Source organism: Polyodon spathula, unplaced genomic scaffold (assembly GCF_017654505.1).
Source record: "Polyodon spathula isolate WHYD16114869_AA unplaced genomic scaffold, ASM1765450v1 scaffolds_766, whole genome shotgun sequence".
Lineage (NCBI taxonomy): Eukaryota > Metazoa > Chordata > Actinopteri > Acipenseriformes > Polyodontidae > Polyodon > Polyodon spathula.
The window spans coordinates 426,959-449,977 of NW_024472254.1; the positions used below are offsets into that span (position 1 = coordinate 426,959).

The 23,019-nt window shown below is 43.5% G+C and overlaps 1 protein-coding gene across 1 annotated transcript; it reads right to left on the reverse strand.

Moving 5' to 3' along the window:
* Window positions 1-6,085: 6,085 nt before the first annotated feature.
* Window positions 6,086-22,701, reverse strand: LOC121308754 (WSC domain-containing protein 1). Its single transcript, XM_041241353.1, is given in 10 exon segments — window positions 6,086-6,798; window positions 7,180-7,380; window positions 7,596-7,760; window positions 8,075-8,267; window positions 11,015-11,136; window positions 12,106-12,280; window positions 12,283-12,295; window positions 14,358-14,472; window positions 14,755-15,488; window positions 22,511-22,701. Coding segments are annotated over 9 exon segments (1,767 nt in total). The 5' UTR covers window positions 15,185-15,488; window positions 22,511-22,701; the 3' UTR covers window positions 6,086-6,445.
* Window positions 22,702-23,019: the final 318 nt, after the last annotated feature.

Sequence of the window (23,019 nt, forward strand, 5' to 3'; positions counted from 1 at the left end):
AGCCTCATTAATCCTAGAGGCGTGAACGCCTTCAAGGGGATCTGGGAGGGCAATTGGAAACAGTATTTAAGAGCACCCACGAGGAGAATGTAAAATGCTCCCCATAAAAATGTAAAATCACACGTTGTTAAAGCTGAATCTACATATTTAAATTCAGACTGTTTTTAGGATGCCTTCGAGGGCTTGGAATCCACCTGTGTGGGTACTGTAGTGCATTGTTGGTATTGTGAATCTATATTTATTTATATATAAATTGCTATATCAATAATGCATTTGTTGCATTTCAGTAGTTACTGGGGTCTATTTTATTAATCTAAGCAGTGGCAGATCTAGATAATGCCGCTCTTTAACTCTGTGTATATCTATATATATATATATATATATATATATATATATATATATATATAAAAATAATTGAGCTCAAAGCCTTTTTTCAGTACTTAAGGATTTTTCTGCTGTCATTACCCTGAATCTAATCGATAGCTGGAAGAGGAAACAAACAAACAAGGTTCTTTTACAGGATCATTTCTTCCGGACCCCTGGAGATGCGTGGATGGTAGTGCGACAGTGTCTGTCACTTTACATCTACGTTTTCATACGAAGGCTGAGAAGCAAATTGGCTAAGCCACTTCTGTGAAGGAAATGGGCTCACCGTAATTAAACTGGCCACGACAATAAGATGATTTCCACACTACTGTCTAATTACTTCATTAACTGTTAATGAAAGATAAGAGTAAAGAGGACAGCAATTTCACATTACAAACACGTAACAAGCCTGGTGAGTCTTGCTTCATATTTCTCTGACGCCTGATGAACTAAACCGGACAACTGCTTTGACAGAGACGGGTGGAAGGATCACATCCTGCAGAACAAACGCTTTGTACGAACATATTTCACTAGGCAAACAGAGTCTCTGTTGAGCAAAGAGGCTGCACAGGGATTGGACTCGAAAAATCTGGAACCCCTGTCAATGAGGAGCAGGGCCACCTCTCAGAGATTACCACTTCCTTCGGGATCACTGGGGGTGGCAATCGCCTCCCAGTGGGGATTTTGGAGAGGCTGCTGAAAGAGTGTCAGATCGGAATGACGTGGAGGGGGATACGCCAAACATGCATTGTTTTCACTTATCTACGTCCTACTCTACAGCCTTGAAAAGCTGACGAGCTGCTGAAGTCAGAAACGCATTGCTCATTAGCAGTTCTACTTAAACCAAAAGTTTTTGTTGTCGTTCCTCTTGATGCTAATTATAATTATGTATCCTGCCTAATTATCTTGTACAGATAAGAACTAGCACGCAATTGCAGCATTTATTTGCAGGAGTTGGGAAACAGTTTTTCTTTTCATCAATTGATTTGTTTGCCTTTATTGTCATGAATATGCTTTCACATGTCATTCTGTAGTATTAAGGTCTGTGCTGCTAATCAACCGACGCCCGTATTAAATCCAGCGTTTAGTATTATGCTCCCAACTGGGATAACATGACTTTTTTTTATATATAAAAGACATTCATAATTTGAAACAAACTGGTAATTGCTTCCTTGAAATCTCACTTCAAACAATAAGATGTGAAAAACAAACACACACAAAAAAAAAAATGTAACAGCAGAATCCTTCAGCAACTTTTTTAATGCTCAAATGTGTGAATAACTTTGGTCAGGTTTGTAACTTTTCCCTAACTCTTTGAACTGCATAATGTATAAAATAATGTATCATTTCTTTATTTATTTGCATTTTAACCCTAAATTAAACGGCTTGATACGTAAGCCTGTATCGGTTGAGCATCACAGAGTCATTTGGAACAGTGTGATCATTCTGCCATCGGACCTGAATGAATGCAAAACACATTCTATAATCTGTTATGAAAAACAAAAATCACTGCAGTGTTGAATATGAAAGGTTATTGGGCTGGTTGACCCCCCAGAAACATCCAGAACTTCAAAACCCTAAACTGAGTTATGTGCATTCACACAGGTCCTCCTCTACTGGGAGGCTGATTAGCTCACTTTGCATGCGTTATAATATCCTCCACATGTGTGAAGCTGAATGAGAGGCACGGTGCATTGCAGACTGTTTTTCTGATGTTGGTGATGTGAAAAGAATGAGCCGAGTGCAAGTTGAAGTGCCGGGGATGAGTTTGAGGCTGCTGTTGGAAAGAGACTGGAAGTAAAGATCTGTTGTTGGTGCTCTGCTTGCTTTCACACAGAGACACTTTGAAGTGAGGGCCAGGAGTTACAAAAATAACAAAAACCTTTTGATATTGAAAATATCTGAAATGGAAAGCAAGGGAATCGATGCTCTTTTTCCACCCTCAACACACGTTCATTACAGCCACCATAGCAACGCCCTCCTGACAACGCTTCAGTGATGACGTATATCCGCCAGAAAGACCGCGGAAAAACTGTGTCACCAAATTGTTTTCCTGTGGAGTACAAATGTTCCAGAACGATTATTCTCGACAAGAAACACATTGACACAGATAACAAAGCAAAACGACCCTTCGTAAAAACACAGCAACGTGTAATAAAGCATAGATAAGCCTTGTAAAGCATAGAGAGGGGCGGTAATGCATATTACAAGAATATGGCAGAGCACAGTAAACTAGGGTAAATGCACAGTATAACTATGGGAAAACTGCGAAATTACAGTGCAAATTTAATGTGGTAAACTTTTATTTTCTCCTTCAGTGAAGGATGGACCAATACTTCATAACCTGACAGCACATGTCTTCCTGAAATACACCATGTTTTAGACACCGAGTTGCACTATTTTATAAAGGCTTTCCCTTTTAATCACCCTGCCTGCAAGTCGTCTCCCTGTGGTTGTAAAGTCTTACCCGGCTCCACATGCATGCATTGTGCTGCAGTACAGTGTTATTAAAAGCCTATAACGTTTTTAACGACCATAAATATCAGATGATTTACAGACTACAAGACACCTTTCACATTAACGAGCAATTATCTTTGAGCTTAGTTTTGTTTTACGAAGTGCTGCCAGTCACAGCCATAAAGTTAACTTTAAGCTTACACTCTAATACCGCTAATTATGCAGGAGCCCTTTCTTTCATGCAGGCGCTACATGGTCATAAAAGTTCCTCCCGCCGTTTCTAATTACAAAGGTCAGGTTTTCCATTTGTGTTTATGATGTCATTAGAGGGTGCAGCACATCACCTTCACTTAGAATATGCAATCTGTGGTAGTAAAATAAGAGCTTGCACACGTTCGGTTTTCATTCATTGCATCAGACTGATGGAAGTGACAGTTCTCTCGCGCTGCACATTCTGAAAGTGCTCTTTGCCATTGCACAAATGCAATGCTGTCCATTGGGGGGGGGGTCCTACACGTGGGAATGCCTTGTCCCTCACAGTTCTAGTCATTCTTTTTATTTTTAAAGTCGCAACTTGACTTGTTGACAGACGGCTTCTTAAACCCAAGATAAATAAATACAAAAAAACAAGGTTCTCGCCTCGTTATATTAAGAGTAGAATATTACCATAACCCCAATGTTTCCAGTATTGTGTGAAAAATGGAGTTTCAACTAGCGGGGAACTTATATTGAATTCCCCTTGAAAAAAGACAATCCTTGAACGTGCTGCCTGATCTGAATATTGCAAATCAAACCTGTGTTGACAGACAATCTAGAACAATAAAGGGACCCTTCATACAATCTACATTTGCAGATCTACTGTTTAAAGTGTCTTAGATCAGCACCAGGTTTACTATTTCTAGGAAAACAATCTCCAAGTGTTGAAAGTGAAAGGTGTGTTTTTTCAAATTGAGAAATGACCACTGGAGGTACGCAGCTGAGCTGTAATGTACTGTAATGTAACTGTGATAAACAGATTTTTCTATTTCCTATCTGTTGCCATGTTTTATCCTCACACTGTGAGACTGCATTATAGCTGCTAATGCAATACAAAGAACAGCGTTACAAAGCGATATCCAGGGCTCTCTGCATCTTTTATCTAGTGTCTAAAAAAAGAAAACCCATTTGTTTAATGCCCTGAATCTTTTCACTGCCAGACCACTATAGCAGAAGGGCTGGCTAAATCCTCTGTTCACTGATCGTGGTGCTGCGTGACGTCAGGAGAGAGCCCCACTGATCTCACGCACACCCCTACCTCCTGCAAGAGGAGAAATCGTTTCGAAGATGGCTGCTGAGATCTGCAGGATTGCTTCACTATCGGAGTGCCATTGGAGAACATTTCTCATGTTTATGTAAAATCAAACAACACTGTTGCAGTTCTGGAAAGGCACCTCTAAATGTGACACGTGTCGCAGGCCTACAGGGCAGCCACGCTGTTTTTTTTTTTTTTTTTTTTTTGCCAACGTAATATGATACAAAAGGAGAAATACAAGTTTAATCTGCAGCAAGATCATTAACAAAGTCTCATAAGAAAATGAAGCCTTCTATGCAACTTCACCATGTGTAACAGGTATTTAAAAATGACAGACAGACAGATGAAAAGAGAGCTTCTGATGCAGCCGCCCTGGACCAGCACTGTTGTCATGGCTACAGCCTTTTAGTTTAGCAGCTCTGTCCACCCTGTCCTCTCATCTAGCACGGCCCATCAGTGCTCCTCTGGTGCGTCTCCTTGGCTTTTAATGGATCCCAGTGACACAGCAGAAACCCTCTGTGCTGTACAGTTAACAAGAACATCTGTGGAAAGATTCTCAAGCCTTATTTATACTGCAATATTACAAAGAAAGAAAGCCCTCTTGCTGTAAATGCCAATGGTAGTGGAGCCAGTAATACTGTCCATCATTATTTCCAAACAAGCTGAATGTGAACTCTGCTACAGTGTCTACCACCCCAGCAGTCACAGCGCACACTGCAGGTTTCCTGAGTAAGCAGTGAGAACACAGGGCATCTACGTGCACCTCATACAGATTCCACTGCTTTTACCCAAAGGTGCTGTATTCACAACAGCAACCTGGAACATGTCTGGCTAATGAAATCTGACTAGCTGCTAAATTAATCTGTCTGCTGCCTAGAAACAGCGAAAGCAGGTTGATTGCCTCTGGTACGCCAAACTAAAATATTAAATACGATTACAATGTACTTTTAAATACGATTACAATGTATATTTAAGCACAGTTTAAAAAGAGAGAAATAGCTTTCTGTACACTTACTGTTTCACTCCACTGTGCCGATTCGCACAGCAGTGAAATTACAGTACAAGGCAAGAACACGCTTGGAGAGGGGGCTTAACCCTTAAATCTACAACCCAAATGATTAGGGTTAGGGTTTTTGGAAGATGAAATGGAACTTCAGAACCATTTATAAAAGCAGACACTTCCGAATCTCAAGCACTGTATCAATCCCTAAATCGCCCTTACGCTCACGTTGCATCATCACCCCTGAGGCTGTTCACACCCAGATCGGTGTGAATAGCATCTTTACTGCAAAGCGCCTCCAGCAAGGAGCACTGAGTGGAGGGGTTTATCAGAATTATAGTTTGCGTTTGATGTGTGCTTTTGCCGCAGCGGGTCTCTCCTGTGTTAGCAGTGTTGTTTCCTGTAGTTTACTCCGTGGGAGATCACCTGAGCAGTGCACATTCTAAGCAGTCTTCGTTTCTAGCTCTCTGGTGAGTGCTGCAGCTTCTCGGATTCAAATTAAAACCTCTTTAACTCAGCGCACCCTGTTCCCTTTAGGAAGCCAGGAAGGCAGCTGCTTTCCTTTTCTGAAGGAGCTGCAGGTGTTAAAGTTACTCGGATGCCGTATGGTTTCCTGTGTTGCGTTATTGACACGCACCCTCTCGGCTCACGCTGTAGCTATCTCCATCTGTACCACTGACTGTGATTGTGATGGCTCTGCTGTGTTCCCTTCCGTTAGGAACTCTGTTGCTGTACCACACACTGGTTCCTATTGAAGCCACTGTAAATACAGCGTACTCTGTGCAAAACGTACTGGTTCGGAAATGAAACACAGTGGGTCGGAGGTTAAGGGGTTAATGCTAGGCGTAAAACCGTTGAGTATATTCCCATCCTCTACACTCCCACACCTTTTTTCACCCAGTAACAAAAAATGAAACCATCAGGTATACACATTAAACAAATACATTAAAAAAATACAGGGGTCGAGTCTGTGAACTTATACAAATCTTTATAAATCTCTTCTACACAGCCTGAACCACCACAAAAACGTCCCATTCTAGAAGGGAAGATACAGTTTTGGCACCCCACAAGCAGCAAAAAAATACCTAACCTGCCATACAGTTTCCGTCTTTATCTGCTTGACTAACTGCGTGTGTCGTCTCTTGAAGGTGCGACCCTCCTGTTTCAACTCAGAGACACCTCTCATCAGTCAGTGGCTTAGGGCGCGACTTCCCCTTCTCTTGGAGACAAGGTCCCTGGGGTATTCAGTAGGGTGTCAGTAGCATAGCCTGTGCTGTAGATGGCGCCCTTGCCGGTTTCTGTTTTCAAACTGAGGCTCAGTTTATCTGTCATCATCTGGGCACGTACTCCCCTGGCAAGCCGCTGAAGTTGCTGTTTCTCAGAGCATCGTCCACGGTCTTTATGTACCCGTCGATCAGCGATTTCATCTCCACGGTGAACGGGTCGAAGTCCCTCAGCTTCGCTCCAGTGCGCTTGAAGTTGCCGTCCTGGTTGCTCTCCACGCAGAGCAGGTGCTCGTCCGACGCAGTAACGTTCAGAAAGTCCACGATCTCCCGGAGCCGTGGGAACAGCTCCCTCTTCAGCTCCTCGTAGTGGATCACCAGGAGACGTCTCCCGAATTTCATCCAGTCCAGGACGTGGGAGGCCCACCAGGAGGAGTAGCTGCTGACGAAATCCGGCCACTCTTGAGTGCGAGTGCGTGAGGAAGAGGGGGGGAAGAGAGAGATTACAACTTTGTTTGAACAAAACTAGTAACGCGCAACAGACGGTTTATTTAAGAATTTAACATAGATGTTTACTGGTTCTGTAACATAACTGCATATCACATAGGGGCTATCTGCCCCCTGTTTTGTAAATAATTTAAATCTGTACCCGTTTTGTCGAATAATAACATACAGGTCGCACTGAATTACTGCATAAATAAATAAATTGCATCTTGGGGTTCTTAAAAGCAAATTATTATTTATTGACGTCACAGCTGTGCACGGGCAGATCTGCAAGTATTGGTACAATCTATGTAATATTAAAGTGTATTCGCTAGGTTGGTGGTTAAGGGGTGCAGTACCTTTGCTCTTCCAGTGCTGCTCGGAGGCGTACCCCAGGTGCCCGGCGCACTTGCGGTTGAACTCCGCCATGAGCGAGTTGTAGGGGTTCCTGATCAACAGGATGGCCGAGTCGTACATCTCGATCTCTCTCTTCCCGCTCTCGTGGGTCTTCACGCAGATGGTCCTCCCACTCTTCCAGTAATCCTTCTCACCCTTAAAACCTTACAGCACAAAGAAACCAGCACGATTTAAGCAAGGGCGCTACGCAAAACAGGCACCACTTCTTATCCCCAACGGCATTTTCAGTAGTCGACTGTTACAAGATTAGGAGAATTGTTCACCTGAGCCGGGCGATTTTTGCAAACCCGAGTGCAAGAAACGGAACGGTGACAACCAGCAACCTCGTGAAAAAAGCCAAAGAAGGCTTGGTTAGTACCTTTGTTGTAGAGCGTGCCGTCAAAGTAGTAGCTGCCAGTATAGTATCCCGTGGCTAGCTCTATGAGGTGCCTGACCCAGGTGTTCCCAGCGCCAGGAAAGCTGGACAGACCAACCAGCATCTGGGATTTCTCCGGTAGAAACGTCCTCTCCGTGCACCTTGTGTCTGGAAAAAAATCCGATTTACATATTAAATGAAATAGCTTTCGGGAAGGTGCTTAAATATGGGCTACTTCCCTTTGGGTTTTGGCTGTTTTTAAAACAGCTTACTTTAAATCAAGACATGATTTTTGATACAGATACTCGTTTGTCTACCTTGAAACGTTGGTCTGGTTTTTTGGGTTTTTTTTTTTTTTTTGCTCCAGTCTTCATAATTAAAATGGGACAGAAACCTCTACAGTAAAGATTTGCTAATCATCAGGGCTCACTTCTTAACGTGAAGGCTCGCTCGGGGTGCCCATCTTCCAACACTCGGCTCACCTTTCACCGGAGTCTGGTACACCATGACATAGCCCTCATCTCCGGTGAGGCGTGTGGTGACGTCACCGGTGACATCGCTGGCGTTGGTCACTCCGCCGCAGCGCTGCTCATCGGCCTTCTCGTGAAGAGTGAAGTGGGTCGAGGTGTAACCACAGTAACACTCCGGTCTCCTGAGGACAGCCAGAGGCAACTCCTGTCAACGTAACACACAACACAGCAGCGGTTACATTTACAAAAGCACCTCCGCCATGGCGGCTCTGAATGATTTCTAAGATATAGCTCAGGAACAGCATGTCAGCGTGTAACAGGTAAGACTCATCAGACTAGAGCGTGGATCCTCTGTAATGTGCCTAATTAAGCTCAGATGTGCGCCAATTAAAATGAAACAGATTACATGGTTGCTATGGGAGTCTCATCTATTAGATCAAGGTTATATATTTTGTATAACTTTAATTGAATGTTTTTTTTTTTGTTAAATAAACACCCAGATTATGCAGCACTAAAAGCTTTTGCAACTAAATACAATCTTATCACAATTATGACAGTTTTAACAGCAGTTCTTCTATGCAGCATAAGTGTTTAGCAAATGTGATTTGATCAAGTTCCCAGTTAACTTTCTGAAGAGCGCCAGCCAGCACCCCACTGTGTAACAGCTCTTCAATTTCACATTTTCCAGATGCATTAGCAAAATTATAATGGAACCAGGATTGCAGAATGCAAAAAAGAAAAGAAAAATAAAGTCAAAACCATAAGGAAAAGCACCCTAAACTCTTTCTAAATCTGTGAGGGATTCCTCATGGAGAATGAACCCCACCCCTTCCAAAAGACCCCTCAAACTGGACCCTGAGTGCTTCAGGATTCCCATGCTCAGCACACTGAGGCGCTCAAACTGGGCAGAGGGGTTTCCTAGCGATTTTATTCACCCGTTTAGTCTCGCAGCCTGCCAGCTATTGTCAGCAGTTGGGATTGTACTGTAACTCTACAGCAGGTCAATACAGATACCGATTTTAACAACACCCTCTTTTGAAAGGTATGTCTGATCGGAATAAGCCCCGTGGTCTTAATTATTAAAAGAAGCGGAACTTGCGTGCGAGAGCCTCGTTAGGGTGTTTTTATTTGATCAGGTTTGATCCAATTAAATTTTTTTTAAACCGTGGTGGCGTTTAGGTCACCATGCAAATAAACAAACAAAAAAAAAAAAAAAAATGTAAAATATTTTTAAGATGCAAGAACAGGAGCAGGACCAAAACGCATTCAGCGAAATATTCAAACGTCTTTTGTGCAGTCAAGGAAAAACGGTCGATTCTGCCTGACAGTTGGCAAATACTTATCGTGATAAAAGCTGTAAAAAGACTGTTTTATTGTTCTGGAAATACTTTTAAAATGGTGGAGGAAGAAGAAGAAGGAGGAAGCGTTAGGAATGAATTATGGCACAGCTTTACAGAGACGCTTCATTCAAAACAGGTGTGGTTACTAAAATCCATCTTGCTTATTATTACTGCACATGGTTATTATTATTCCTGGACAGGAGTGCAATCGCTTGATGGATGGCGGTCACCCTTCACACTCAATCAAGTGTCACGTTGGGGTCAACACTGGGATGAGCAAAAGCCTAGATCCGCAGCTCCTTGCTGAGCGACAATGGGGTGCTCTGCACTGATTGGCTAATACTCCTTAATGCTCCACGTGGCTGTCCGTGTTTAAAACCCTCCAGGTGTCTAAGGTGTTGATTTGTTCCAGACTCAGGTACTGGACGTGCACATTAGTCACTCATAGTCCTATCTTCTCAGCCTACATAACAGTTTAATACAGCCATGCATGATTTCTGCTATTTGTTTTTACCAGAAGCTACTTCTTCCCAATGAATATTTAAACGTGTGTATTTGCTGTTCATTGTTTCTATATAAGTGTTGCTTTAGGCTGTCAATACATCACATACTCCCTGGCCATTAAGTTTATGGATTTCAAGCCACCAGCTAAACTGTGTTGATTTATTAGGACTCCTCAGCAGGAGCCTCCAGTGGCTTGTGCCCCCTCCACAGGGCTCCACTAGGAACTGTCAATGGGAATAATATTGAGCATGCTGTCAGAAGACAGGCTGCTCACTTTGGGAATTGCCCTTTACAAAGAATTAAGACGTCATTAATAGACAGGGATCTATTACCGCTTAACTGCCACAAATGGTTGTTCATACATCCATCCATCCATCCATCCATCCATCCATCCATCCATCCATCTACACAATTATGTGGTGTTTTCAGGACCTTGTTTCTCCACCCAACACTTACAGTGGCCTCTGAAGCCATGAAACAGATTAATGACATCTCCCACATAAGAGAACTGGGGATGCAATTATTATTATTTTTTTTACTTTTTAGAACTAAGCAATGCTAAAAGGGCAAGAATAATGAAGCAGGTTCCTATTCAGAAAATAAGACTTCAAAGCCTTGCTGCTATGCTTCAGTAAAGCTCATCTTTCCTTTCTTTAAGTGAAGAGTTTCTGACTTCTTTCAATGCGAATCCTTAGTTATCCACTCCATTCTGCGCTCTATTTAAAGCCCATAGAGTTTGTTTGCCAAGCCTTGTTTTAATGAGATCTATTTGTTTACAGCTCGTGCACGGAGCATGGGAGGTTACTTCTAGAAGGAGTGGTGATTAGTTTACCTACGGACAGCGTTGTAAGCGACTGACTGCAATACCCAATGATGCTTGTAATACCACACATCGCGACACAGTACAAAACAGTCAAACTGCTTCCAACTGACGCTGAAAATTAAACCCTCATCTGAACTGTCTTGACGGGCCATTACTGAGCAGCCCGCTTTCAAAGGAAAATAATCAATGGCAATCTGCTCGCGAAGTTCCATCTCAGAGCAGTGCCTGCCACAGGCCTTTAAACAGAAGTTATCGACGGCGTTTGAAAACGAACGCTCACCCTACCTTATCACTGCAGAGCTCGATGCAGGATTCTGAGGTTAAATTCAGCTGAGTGGCATGGACGCGGAAGGCAGCTGTTGAATTCTTTGGCCTTCTGAAACATCCCCGGTAATGAACATTCCTGTCTGAAACAAGAGGAGAGCTAATCATGCGCTGTGCTTAAACCCACGCTTTGACAAAGAGGAGAAGCAACCTTGTCTCTGTTATGTATCACACGCACGCACGCACGCACCACTGGATACAGTGAAGCATTTCCAGTATTTCTTTTTCAGCGTTTAGTTTTCATTCTCTGCTACAAGGACAAACATTACTATTGATTCAACTTTAGTTACTTTAGATAACAAAGCCATTGAGTTAGTTGACAGCTAGGAGTATCTGGGTATTTGGCTGGAGAGTAATCTTGATTTCAAGGCCCGTATTGACCATCTTGCAAAAAATAAAAAAAATAATAATAATAATGAAATTCGTGATAGGTTTTCTGTATGGACTCAAATCTTGTTTTTCTGTACTTACAAAAAGAAAAGGCGAATTGCTTTTATATTTCTACGACAAATTGATTATGGGGACACAGTCTATAGGACACAGTCTTTTTTCATACAAGGTTATTCTATATAAGCTACCTCCATATATAAATGAATGCTTTACAGTCGCTTGTAGTAACTACAGTCTTGGATCACACTCATTTTTGTATTATATGGTTCCTAAAGTGCGCACTGAGGTTGCAGTGGATGACCTGCAAGCCTTCGGATAAGCAGCTCTCGGGAATGTGCAATTACATGCTATCCACTGAGGGCCACTGAGTAAGTCATCCTAAGACATCCAACGGTTCGAATTGCATTAGATTTGTTATATATATATATATATTGTTCACAGCGCTGCTTTTTCCACCCAGCTGAAGAAGGATTTGTAGTCCGAAATGTCTTGATATAATAGATTTCTTTGATCAATTATTCGCATTTTTGTGCACCTACATTACCTTTTTCTTTTAGATTTTGCACAGCAGGTTTCCTTTTTCAAATTTTATATATATTCCTGAAATGTCCTTGCTGCGTGATGAACGGCCCGCACGCGTTTGATGTGAGAATGTGACATACATTTCCTGGCTCCGGGATGCAGGTCTTCCACCTTGAACACAGACAGCCTCCCGACCCCCCCGCACATCGAGCCCTTCTCTCCCTTGCAGTCCAGGTTGCAATCCTCTTCTCTGGTCTTGGGTGCAGCAATCCGGTTCCCGCAGTAGCATTCTGCACCGTACTCCAGGCCGGCAAAGCAAAGAGGTACCCACTGCAGCAACACACACATAAGGGAGAGGAGACACCTTTACAGAACATCCATGCATCGAAAACAAACACACACACAAGCATGCACGCACGCACACACGAGAGAGAGGAGACACCTTTACAGAACATCCATGCATCGAAAACAAACACACACACACACACGAGAGACACGAGAGAGAGGACACTTTACAGAACATCCATGCATGCATCAATAACAAACACACACCTCATTTCTGTTTAATTCATTGCTTTAGTATTGTTGTTACAAATCCGATTCTAATCATTTCTTGCTCTTTGTATTTAATTTTCTGAACTATTAGCAATCCGGTTGCTTTAGAAATACTTTCTTCGGAAGGACAGTTGCATTCTGAGTACATATTTCTTTGTTAAAGCCATCCCTTGCTTAGCTCGAAGTTCTCATTGTGCTTCTTAGATTACTTTCTGTATGGATATCTAATCACAGATGCAGTTTTACAGATACAGGCAGATCTCACACTTTGCACTTGAAACACTTTCACCCCGGTCACGATTTGCACTGGCTGCTATCAATATGGTTATTCAAACACTCCCCAGATCCCTGCTGAGAGACCACTTCAGGTAGTTAGGTACCAGTTGAAGCATGTTGCAGATTGTGTGCTCAGCCTCTCTAAGGTATTCTACCCAGTAAACAGGAACAGGGAAGGCTGCTTGTGAAAATAAGAGACCTGATTAGCTGCACTGAGCTCGGACAGCCTAATACAGTCGAAGGGCAATCCTGTAGATTAAAATGACTTAACTGAACCAGTTTCAATCAGTTCAGGAGGGGGAAGGAAATTGCATAGCATTTTGATCCATTCCTGGTCTTACTACGAGTTTAATAATCAGACACACCTGCACTTGTCACTTACACACTGGGGCTAATCAAGCTCCTAGGAAAACCAGGGATAGATAAAACTGCTCTGCAGTAGGAGTTGTATTTCCATCCGAGTTGTTTCTGTAATGATACCTCTAAAACCTACAGGACGTGATGCTAGGTGGCACAGGGCTGTGCACTGATTGCTGATAAAGCCTCACTGCGCTGTGCAGTACAGGACTGTGCACTGATAAAGCCTCACTGCGCTGTGCAGTACAGGACTGTGCACTGATAAAGCCTCACTGCGCTGTGCAGTACAGGACTGCACTGATAAAGCCCTGCTGTGCCAGGTGGTATGGTACTCTGCATTGATCACGCATGAAGCCTGGCTGTGCTGCTGATTTATTGCACAGGGGCACACCATTCCTGTGCCTAGATCCATAGCCACCCAGCGAGGGCAAAGAGCTGGCTATCACTTGATCCTGGTCCAGTAACGCCTCTGTTCACATACCCTCTCTGAACAGCTAAATTCAGCTTCTCTGGATCCCCAGTGTGGTTACCACGGGGCTGCCTGTCCAATATCTCACACAGACATCGAAGACTAGGATTCATTTAAATGAACCCCGCTACCTCGCTCACTGCATGAGGCACATTCCCATTCCAGTTAGTATTTCCTAACCCCTCTGCGCCTTCGTAAACTGACTTTCCATTCCAGCTCAGTCCCAAAAAGTCCAATCTGTTAGTTGCTGTGGCAACCTTTCTCCTCATTAATCTTTTATATTAACTGCAATTGGTAGATAGCAAGCACTGAGTAAGAGCATTATAAAAAGAGCTTTCCCACACCATAGGAAATGGAAGAGAGAGAGAGCAATTATCTACTCTCCTGCTGCTAACAATTTACATACAGGATGTACTTAATACTGAAGTGGAACAGGAAAAACCATTCACTGCAGAGCAAGCCAATACCACCGCTCGCATGCATCCCACATGCAATTAAACACAGGGTTTTACTGACTCAATTCGAATTTGCCTTTTGAAATCCTCAACGCAGTTACAGCGTTCAGCCACCAAGTGGCACTGTTTGAAGGGGCAAGTTTCAGCCATTGTAGCGTTCAGATTTATCAAGCAATCCTTCTTAGAAAACTCAGTGACATGGACCTTTCGTTTGCAGGCAAGGTGACCGCTGATTTATCTCATCAAAAGACTGAAAACTGCCGTGAACAAAACACATTACCTTTCTGAACAGGTGTCCTGGCACAGCGAGCTCGTCATTTTTCGAAAATCGTAAAATACCGTTCCTTTCAAAGCTCTTTCCTTGGAGTCATCCAGGAAGCATCCGACATAAGTGCCTTAAAAATGAGGCGAGAGGAAAAGGATTGTTACAAAGTGGTAGGGAATTCAAACTTTTACAAAGAGATCTGACACAGGAAAAGTACAAGAACTTTGGGCTTATCAAGACATTCCAGAACCCCAGAACCTGTTCTAGAGGACCCAAGTAATTCTGCACAGGATTGGATCAACCCTAAACAGAACCAGATCAAAGTCAAACAGTTCATGAAGAGTCTGTAAACAGGATGAGAATTTTTTAATATCAATGTTAAATGTTGTTGTTAGTTTGCTTTTTTTTTTACCTTTGTGCTTCACTTTCCTCTTCACCACCTTGCGCTCCACTCGTGGTTCTTGTTCTGTCATGAGACTATGAAACCAGCGTCGTCTTAACTGTCTGATTTCCAGGTTGCGGGACATCAGCCAGCGAGGTCCGTTCCTCCTGCCTAGAACCTCCCCATTCACCGGACCGTCCAGCCTGCTCACGAGGGCCTGGGAATCCAGCTTGTTACCACTGCCCACCATGCCGGTGTCCAGCAGGGCTCCTTTGGTCACCGTACCTAGAGACGGCACTGGCAGGAAGCTACTAGTCCCTCGGGACCCTGTCTGGAGGGCGAACCCTGACCTCTGCAGCAGCACAACACTCCCAGCCATGAGGTATGCCGCCGCCAGGAAGAGAAACACAAACTGGGTCCGTCGGAGAAACCTCTGGAGTCTGTAGAAGAGCTTGGCCATGCCCTTCCCTTCGCTCTGCCTCCTTCTTTGAAGAACGGTTCTCTTCTACAGCGGCATCCCCGCGCTGCTCTCTCCCGCCACCCCAGCGCTCATTCCCTTTTTCCAGCCCCCAGTAAAAGGTTAGTTTCCCCTCATGCTGTATCGCTTCAGAATCCGCCAGTGAAGGGACAAAACAAACACAACTGAGAACCTTTTAATACTCAGACAGACGGGAGAGTCCAATTGTTTTCAGAGATGAAAAAGCACCGCTGATCCATGATTCAAGCTCCCCAGCACAAGCTGCAATGCAGGAGGTCATGGCAACCTGGAATACAGACACAGAGAGTCGCACTCACTTTATTAAAGCACATGTTTGCATCGACATTTTGAAAAGAGCTTTGAAGTTATAAGTGTAAAAAGTTGTCAGCATGTTAATAATGAACAGAAAAATGACGGGCACCTTATTTAAACAGCTGTAGCAACATGTGGGTGGGGGGGTGGGGGCGTGGAACTCCTCGGAACCACGATACTTAATCTTTCAACCCCCTCATATCTAACAGAGACACATATATGTGACCTTCTACCATCTCGTGAGGTCTCTCAAATCCCCTTGATGGAATGATGTCATACTGCTCTATAAACCCCCGCCCCGTCCTCAATACATATACAAACAATTCTCTATAGGAAATACAGCTATTTAAAATGGAACTCATAAAAGGGAAAAAGAAGAGTTAAAACGAATAAATACAATAAAAGCACATTGTGAATGAGGTTTTGAGTGCTCTAGGGGCACACATCTTAATCACAGCAAGAGATCTGTCCACCTGACTCACTGTGAGATAGCGTGTTCGTCTGCTCGGCTCAGCGATGAGTGCCAATGTGAAAGCACACAATGTTCTTTCTGAAAGTTAAACACTTGGGTGCTTTCTTGTCGGCTGGGCTCAAGCTCAGCCCTCGCTGAGCAGCAGACCACATCTCACAAGCATCAAAACAGAGGCCGCAGGCAGGGAACTGCTGCCTCACCTCTTGATTGGCAGGGCCCTCCAGGAGGGAGCCTGGGGGAGTTTGCATGGCTGGTGTTTAAGAAAGTGAGGGACTTGGAAAGAACCACTTTACTATCCACGGTATCTTTGCACGGTCACGTTTTATTACACTTTGCTATGCTTGCACTAGGATCGGAGGTAAAGACAGACCCCTGCACGGCACCATAACCTGTAAGCTCAAATGAGATGAACAGCATCCCTTGTGACGTGAATTAAACTCATTCGGGCCCCAGACCCTGCAAGGGGAATTATAAACAGAACGAGAACATTCATTTTGCACTGCTGCCGCAGCTCCTCCAGTTAAAATGCAACTTTTCGTCTCATTAAACCCCTGGTTTGCGATCAAGAAAGCGTTCAAGCATCTCCTCTCTGAACCAAAATGTATGCCACTTGATCAACGTCTCTCTGCTTATTTAGCACTCGGTAATGCAACTTGGCAGCATGGGTTCGATTGCCTGTTTGTGGAAAACAAACAACTTGCAAAGTGGTACGCCACATGAGGCATGCAAACAGCCCTCGTTATCACCTGCCTGTCGATTATTAAGAGCAAACACGCCTGCGTTCTGAATATCTGAGCGCAGGTTTGCAGCAGAGATCAGCTTCAGACAGCGGTTCATTTTAAAATGCAGTCCTCCGGGGATAAGGCTGTGCTTCTCATCTTGTTCTTGCTTGAGACTGCAGTGGTTTAGAATCAAAACTAGATGCACAGAGCATAACAAGCTACTTGTGTCCAAAAAAAGAAAAGAGAAAAAAATCTAAATCGGGAAAGTAGATGCATGAAAATGACTCAACTACTACCACCAATAGGATCTGACTAATTCAGTTTGAATTACTGTAATTGTACTTATCCTTCTGGTTATGTTCCTTATACTTAGGGGTATATTTGATCACCCTGTAACCACAGCCACAGCAAAAAAACAAAGTCAAGAGATTTTTAAAGGGAATCGACCCCTTCTGTTTCGGGTAATCCAGAGATAACTATAGTTAAGCAGTTCAAGTAATCCAGGATGATTCCCCCAGTGCTGCAATGTAGTAAATAAGAGCAGTGTATAGGGTGATCAAGTCTCTTAAACAAACCCCTTATTCAAATCCACCAGCTGGCTGGCATTGTGCCAGTTATTGAGGCAGTGTGGCGTGCAAGTTAAGCAAGCCTTGCCTTGTATCAGACCCAACGCTATAAAGCGAGGAAACCGGAACTACAGTGAGGGGCCTATTTTGATTTCTTCGTCGATAATAAAATTCACAAAGGCACCCGGGAGCGTCTGCAACACTTCAAATCTCTACCTTGTGCTTTGGACAAGGTTAGCAATAAACTAGTGAAAAAGCAAAGTCATTTCTGTAAGAGGTAATGAGAGAAAGTGTGGATGAGTTTGTATTCAGGGTCTGTTTGTGGTGGGGGAGGCATAAAGGTTGATTTAAAATGCCACCTTCAGACCTCCCGAGAATATGTTGTCTTACACACTTCACAATGGCTCAGTCAGAAACACTGCACGCTGGCACTGAATGACTTAAAAAGACAAGAGCAGAAGCAATACGTGGGGTTTAATAACAGCGAGCAAGTACACCAAGTAAACACGATTAGGACTGTATTCATAGTGTGTCTCACAATCAGTGGGATGCAAAACTATTTTACGTTTTAAAAAGTGAATTTCTGTACCGTCTTCTTGCTAAAAAGCTGGAGCACTTTGCCGTTAACTTTCAGGAATGCCATTGCAATATTCCAAAGATGGGCCAGACCTCAAAACAATGCCAACGCGGTCTGCTGCTTTAGGAAAGGGACGGTGGAGTCCAAGCAGCCAAGCTCTCAGTCGTTCCTCCCACACAGCAGTGCATTTCCCTGTCCCACGCAGCAAACAGCTCCCTTACAGTGCGCACAGTCCTCACGGTGGCAGAGCCTGAATGGGACTGCCTCTCTCTGGGCACCTGGTTTGCCGGCGTTGCCACAGCTGTGAGGTTGTTAAAACGTGGAACACAAGTGGCTTCGTGGCTGTTCCGCAAACTAAGCACTTCTGTTCTTTTGTCACAGTAACCTCTAGCCTCCTGTTTCAAACACAGCTGGCAACGTGCCCAAATACTTACAATACCCTCAATGCATGAGGCCCTGGGAAAAGAGAAAGCAACAGTCAGGGAATGCAATCATTTGTTTTTCTGCCTCCTCTGTTTTTTCAAGTCCTTTCACTGGCTGCAACTCACATCTTAAAAACCCATCGTCCCTGGACAGTGCACTACTCACTGTCGCTCTCATTTCAAAGCCATTCCTTTATGTACAGTAAATGAACACACATACTGCTTACGCACATACTGTCTTAAGCTTGAGGCTTGTGCCTTTGCAGGGCCACCTGGAAATGTGTATATGAAGGTTTCAGAGGTTCCAGTTTCAGCAAATCAGTTCCCTGCCGCAGTTTAAATCCTGTCGAGGCTTACCCGTTTAAGCTGGCTTGCTAATGCAAATGCCCTGATTGCTGTGCGGTCCCTCAATTGATGCATAATGTTGATCTTCTGTGCTTTACACACAGTATTGATTTCTCTCCCTGTGGTGCTTGTATAAAGGTCCAGACTTGGCAAAGTGCATCCAGGATTGTGGAGAGGTGCAAGCGCATGCTATTAGCATTTATCATTAGAGAATTGCAGTTGCATGTGATGCATACACTCGGCTGGCTTCTCAGACCACATTAGCATTAATCTCAATGCTACATTAAGATTGGTACTAACTGGGGTTAGTCCCAAATAAATTCAGCAAGTTGGCTTGATGTCTTGGGGTGTGCTGGATCTGTTTGGATGCCCTCACTGCAAACTTCCACGCAATTACAAAGCAGATGACTGTCTGCTTTATGTAGAGGGGGTTGCATTCTGTTTGGCAGGCAAGTTATCTAATGCACATTCAAACCACAGGCAAAGAGAAGGACTCCACAGAGCCCTGGGGGCAACTGTTACTGAAAAAAAACAAACCCCGAGAACGCTTCACTTTACATGTCATTTAAATGCTCAGCAGGAAAGCTAATTGAGATCAGCTTATCTGTTTTAGAGGTGAACAGGGAAGCGGTCTAACAAATGCTTTTTTTTTTTTTTTTTTTTTTTAATCCAGTGATATGTTTTCTTAATCAAAAACGTATTACTGTTTTAGCACCAATGGTCGTTTTTATAGTCGACTCATTAAAGAAATTGCACCTTGTTCAGACCTGCTCAGATATTGCTGCGTTAAACATGCCAAATATCCAGAGATCTGAAACAGGTTTAAATGAGGATTAAGTGTATACACAATACATCATGGGATAATAAACAGAACAGTGTAAAGATTATTATGCACATGCATGTAAAGGGCTTCTGCTGTACTGCATATCATGCAATACAATCGTTGCACTGTCCGTGCTCAGCAGTCACGATCTGTTAAACGAGATTTACAGTATTCCAAACGCATTGCCAGTTCTGCAGTGCTTTCAATATGGATACTTTGCCAAGTTTTAAAAGAAAATGCTTACAGTTTGCATTGCCATCTCGAAGCTACTAAGAGAAATGGGAGTGCTCCGTCATTTCTTAAAAGCAGAGAAGGAAAAATATAGCAAATGATGCATTACAGTTTTGTTAGCAAATGGACTGTCTTTTGTTGTTTATACTTTGTGTTGCTTTCGGCACATTTACATTCTCAGATTTACGGCGGGGGTGTAGACAAGCCTCCAGAACTCAAAACAGCTCGATAACTGCCTGCTGAAACGATCGCACATGCTGGACCCTGGACACTGTTTTATTGACCACTAAAATGAAATGGAAGCGTGGTGCAGGAGCAGCAGCTGCGCTTGGTAAGAGTGCATCTGTGCAATTTATTTCAGATCTCATTTGTGCATTGGTTTCCCTTGAGCGATATCTTTTGGGTGAACCCGGGGAAAAACTCCCAGGAGAAACATGGTCCCCGCTATCCAGAAAGGAGGCAAAAGGCGGCGTGAGTGACGCTCCAATCCCATTCCCCTGATTCTGTAGCTCTAGAGGCAGACCAGGAGCCATACAAAGCATGCCAACAGCTCACAATGCTAGCCCCGCGATACGAGAGCACATGAATCCAGAAACATTCAGCAACTTGAACAGCCCAGAGCGCTCGCAAACAGAAAGGAGTGCTTTTTCTTCGCTCTGCGGGAATGCGTTTGTTTGACACAACAGCATCGAAACTTTATGGGTGTAGTCCTACTCTCTTAATAGATTTATAAACAAAAGATGTTAAAAATCTTTTTGCCTCTTACAGTACCACTAGCATTAGAAATATCACTCCCCCATCTTTGCATTCTTTGTAGTTACATTGCTGCAAAACTGCAATTTGTTTGAGATTTGTTTCTGAATGACAGGGGCGAGTCGTCTGCTTTGACGAAGCAACTCGGGTTCGAGGCTGTCACATCAAAGCTATTTCCTGCCAACTAGCCTCTCTGGGATTCTGCAAAGCCTGATCATTCAGCTCTGATACAAGAGAAAGGAGATCACACGAGAAATGCGGGTCTCACCAGAGTCAGAAACAAGGCTGTCCCACAGTACCAGCAGACCAGTTCCTCACTTATCATTAGCTTTGGAAACCGTTCAAACTGTGAACAGCACAACACAGGGGATGTCAACTCCTAGCAGGTTGTGCTGTTCACAATTTGACAGCTTGTTTGTGGCGCCGTTTGTAATGGAATTACTTTAAGAACAAGCCACCTGTTCCAGATCCCATACACGCTACAGTGAGCGATGAAACCTGTTCGCTTTTGGCTGCAATTCAGCTTGAGCTGTACAGCTGGAGCTCATCTGGTTACTACACAGCACAGCACTTCACACACTCAGCATGCCTGTTACAGCTTTTACCTTTACTGTACAACTTTCTCAGTGTTAATGGCAGACTTTCTCAGTCAAGACGAAGCTTGACTGTCTAGTATCTCATCTTCGGCAAGAGTTTTAACTGGGAGTAAGACACGATGTCATATCACTCCTGTGCCGGCATCCCTACACTGGCTTCCTGTCTGATTTTAGGATAGATTTTAAGGTGTTGTTATTAACCTATAAGATCTTTAAACACCACACGCCCCCCCAATGGGTCACTCTGATCTGAGGATGCCAGGTTACTGTCTATACCCGTTATTCAGAGAACAAATCTCAGGTGGTAGATGCTTCAGCTATGCTGCACCATTATGGAATGCCCTGCCCCTGCTGCGAGAGACACTGGGAACACACTCTCAGTCTGAAATAAATGATCCTCTCCGGTCTCTCCAAATGGCATATTTGACTGTTTTATTTATTTTATGGTTACTTGTTATTATTACCGTTACTATTATTAGTCTGTTTATTTATTTTAGTTTTAGTTTTTACTGCTGATAGTTATTTTGGATTTATTATTATTATTTGTTTATTTATTTTTGTTGCGACCCTCGTTAAGACGCTGTGCACGAATAAAGACTGACTGATTGATATGACAGTATCTGAAACTGCGCATTCCTTATCAAGGTCCAAGTGTTCCTCTTCTTTGTTGTTGTTGGTTTTTGTATTTATCTATTCTAGCCTACGTTCAGAAAGACATTATCCTTTAGCTGCCGGGGAGCTCTGCGTGTGTGAAGGGGGCTTTGTTACTGTCTGAACTCATGCAGTTGCTAATTTACACACGGACTGAGAAACCCATTGTTCCACAAACTGATTACTTTAAAACATTAGCATTTTAATTGTTTATCACGTGTGTGTGTGTGTGTGTGTGTGTGTGTGTCGTTCTAATTTCTAGTAAGTTTCATAACCGGTCCATATTCACTTGTATTTATAAGAGGCAGTCTGTGCTGTCTGTATTTGCTATCGCTGACTCGGACACTCTGAACCAACCAGTCCTTGTGCAACTCCAGTATCTGACATCATTAGATAAGAATCATAGACGAGAGAATAATTCACATCAAACCGAAAAGCACGGATGTGCAGTTGATTGTGATCGACAATAATTGTATCAACGTGCCTCACAGAGCAGGTGCTTCGAGTTTGTAATGTGATTATTAACACAGCAATACATACACATGCATGCACTATATAGATATACGTGCGTGCAGAACCGACATTCCATTCAGCACGTCCTGGAGACGCGCTTTAAAAAAAGAGTCGTTTCAATTGGATTGGAATTGTCGGTAAACTCCATGCAAATTATGCAACGTTCACAGTAAATAAATAAATAACATGTGTGCATGCAATCGACTGTCCTGCTATTTGATTGTGCATGCTTATATTGCATAGGGCAGAGAGAGAGAGATGCGCAAGAGAGACCGTGCGCTGTCTTTAAACTTCCTTCGTTCAGACATAAACCACAGAAGCTTACCTAAACTGCAGAAGCAACACGATTCGAAGCTACTTTATCTGTAGTACGGTAGTAGTAGGTTACCAAGTTTCAAATATTATTCCAGTCTGTTTTCAATCATGCTACCTTGCACTCACACTGCCTCGCTCCTAAATCCTTACTGGGCTCAGCACGCCGCCGCTGCTCTTGGTTAAACTCCACGCTTCTTCTTCTGCGGTAGCAGCAGCGTTAGCCTCGCTGTTTATAGGAGTACCCCACCAAGCGCGCCTGTTTGCACATGCTCAGTGGACGAGAGAGAGAGAGAGAGAGAGAGAGAGAGAGAGAGAGAGAGAGAGAGAGAGAGAGAGAGGTACAGTAAGCACATGCATGCACGAATTGCAGACCCATGCACCGGCACACACTCTAGGAGAAACCTATAGGAAGTCATTTTATATTGCATATGACTCATAAGTGCACCCCAATAAAAACTAGGGACACATGACCACAAGTGAGAAAAACTTATCTGATCTTGGCAAGAATGATTTAATTAT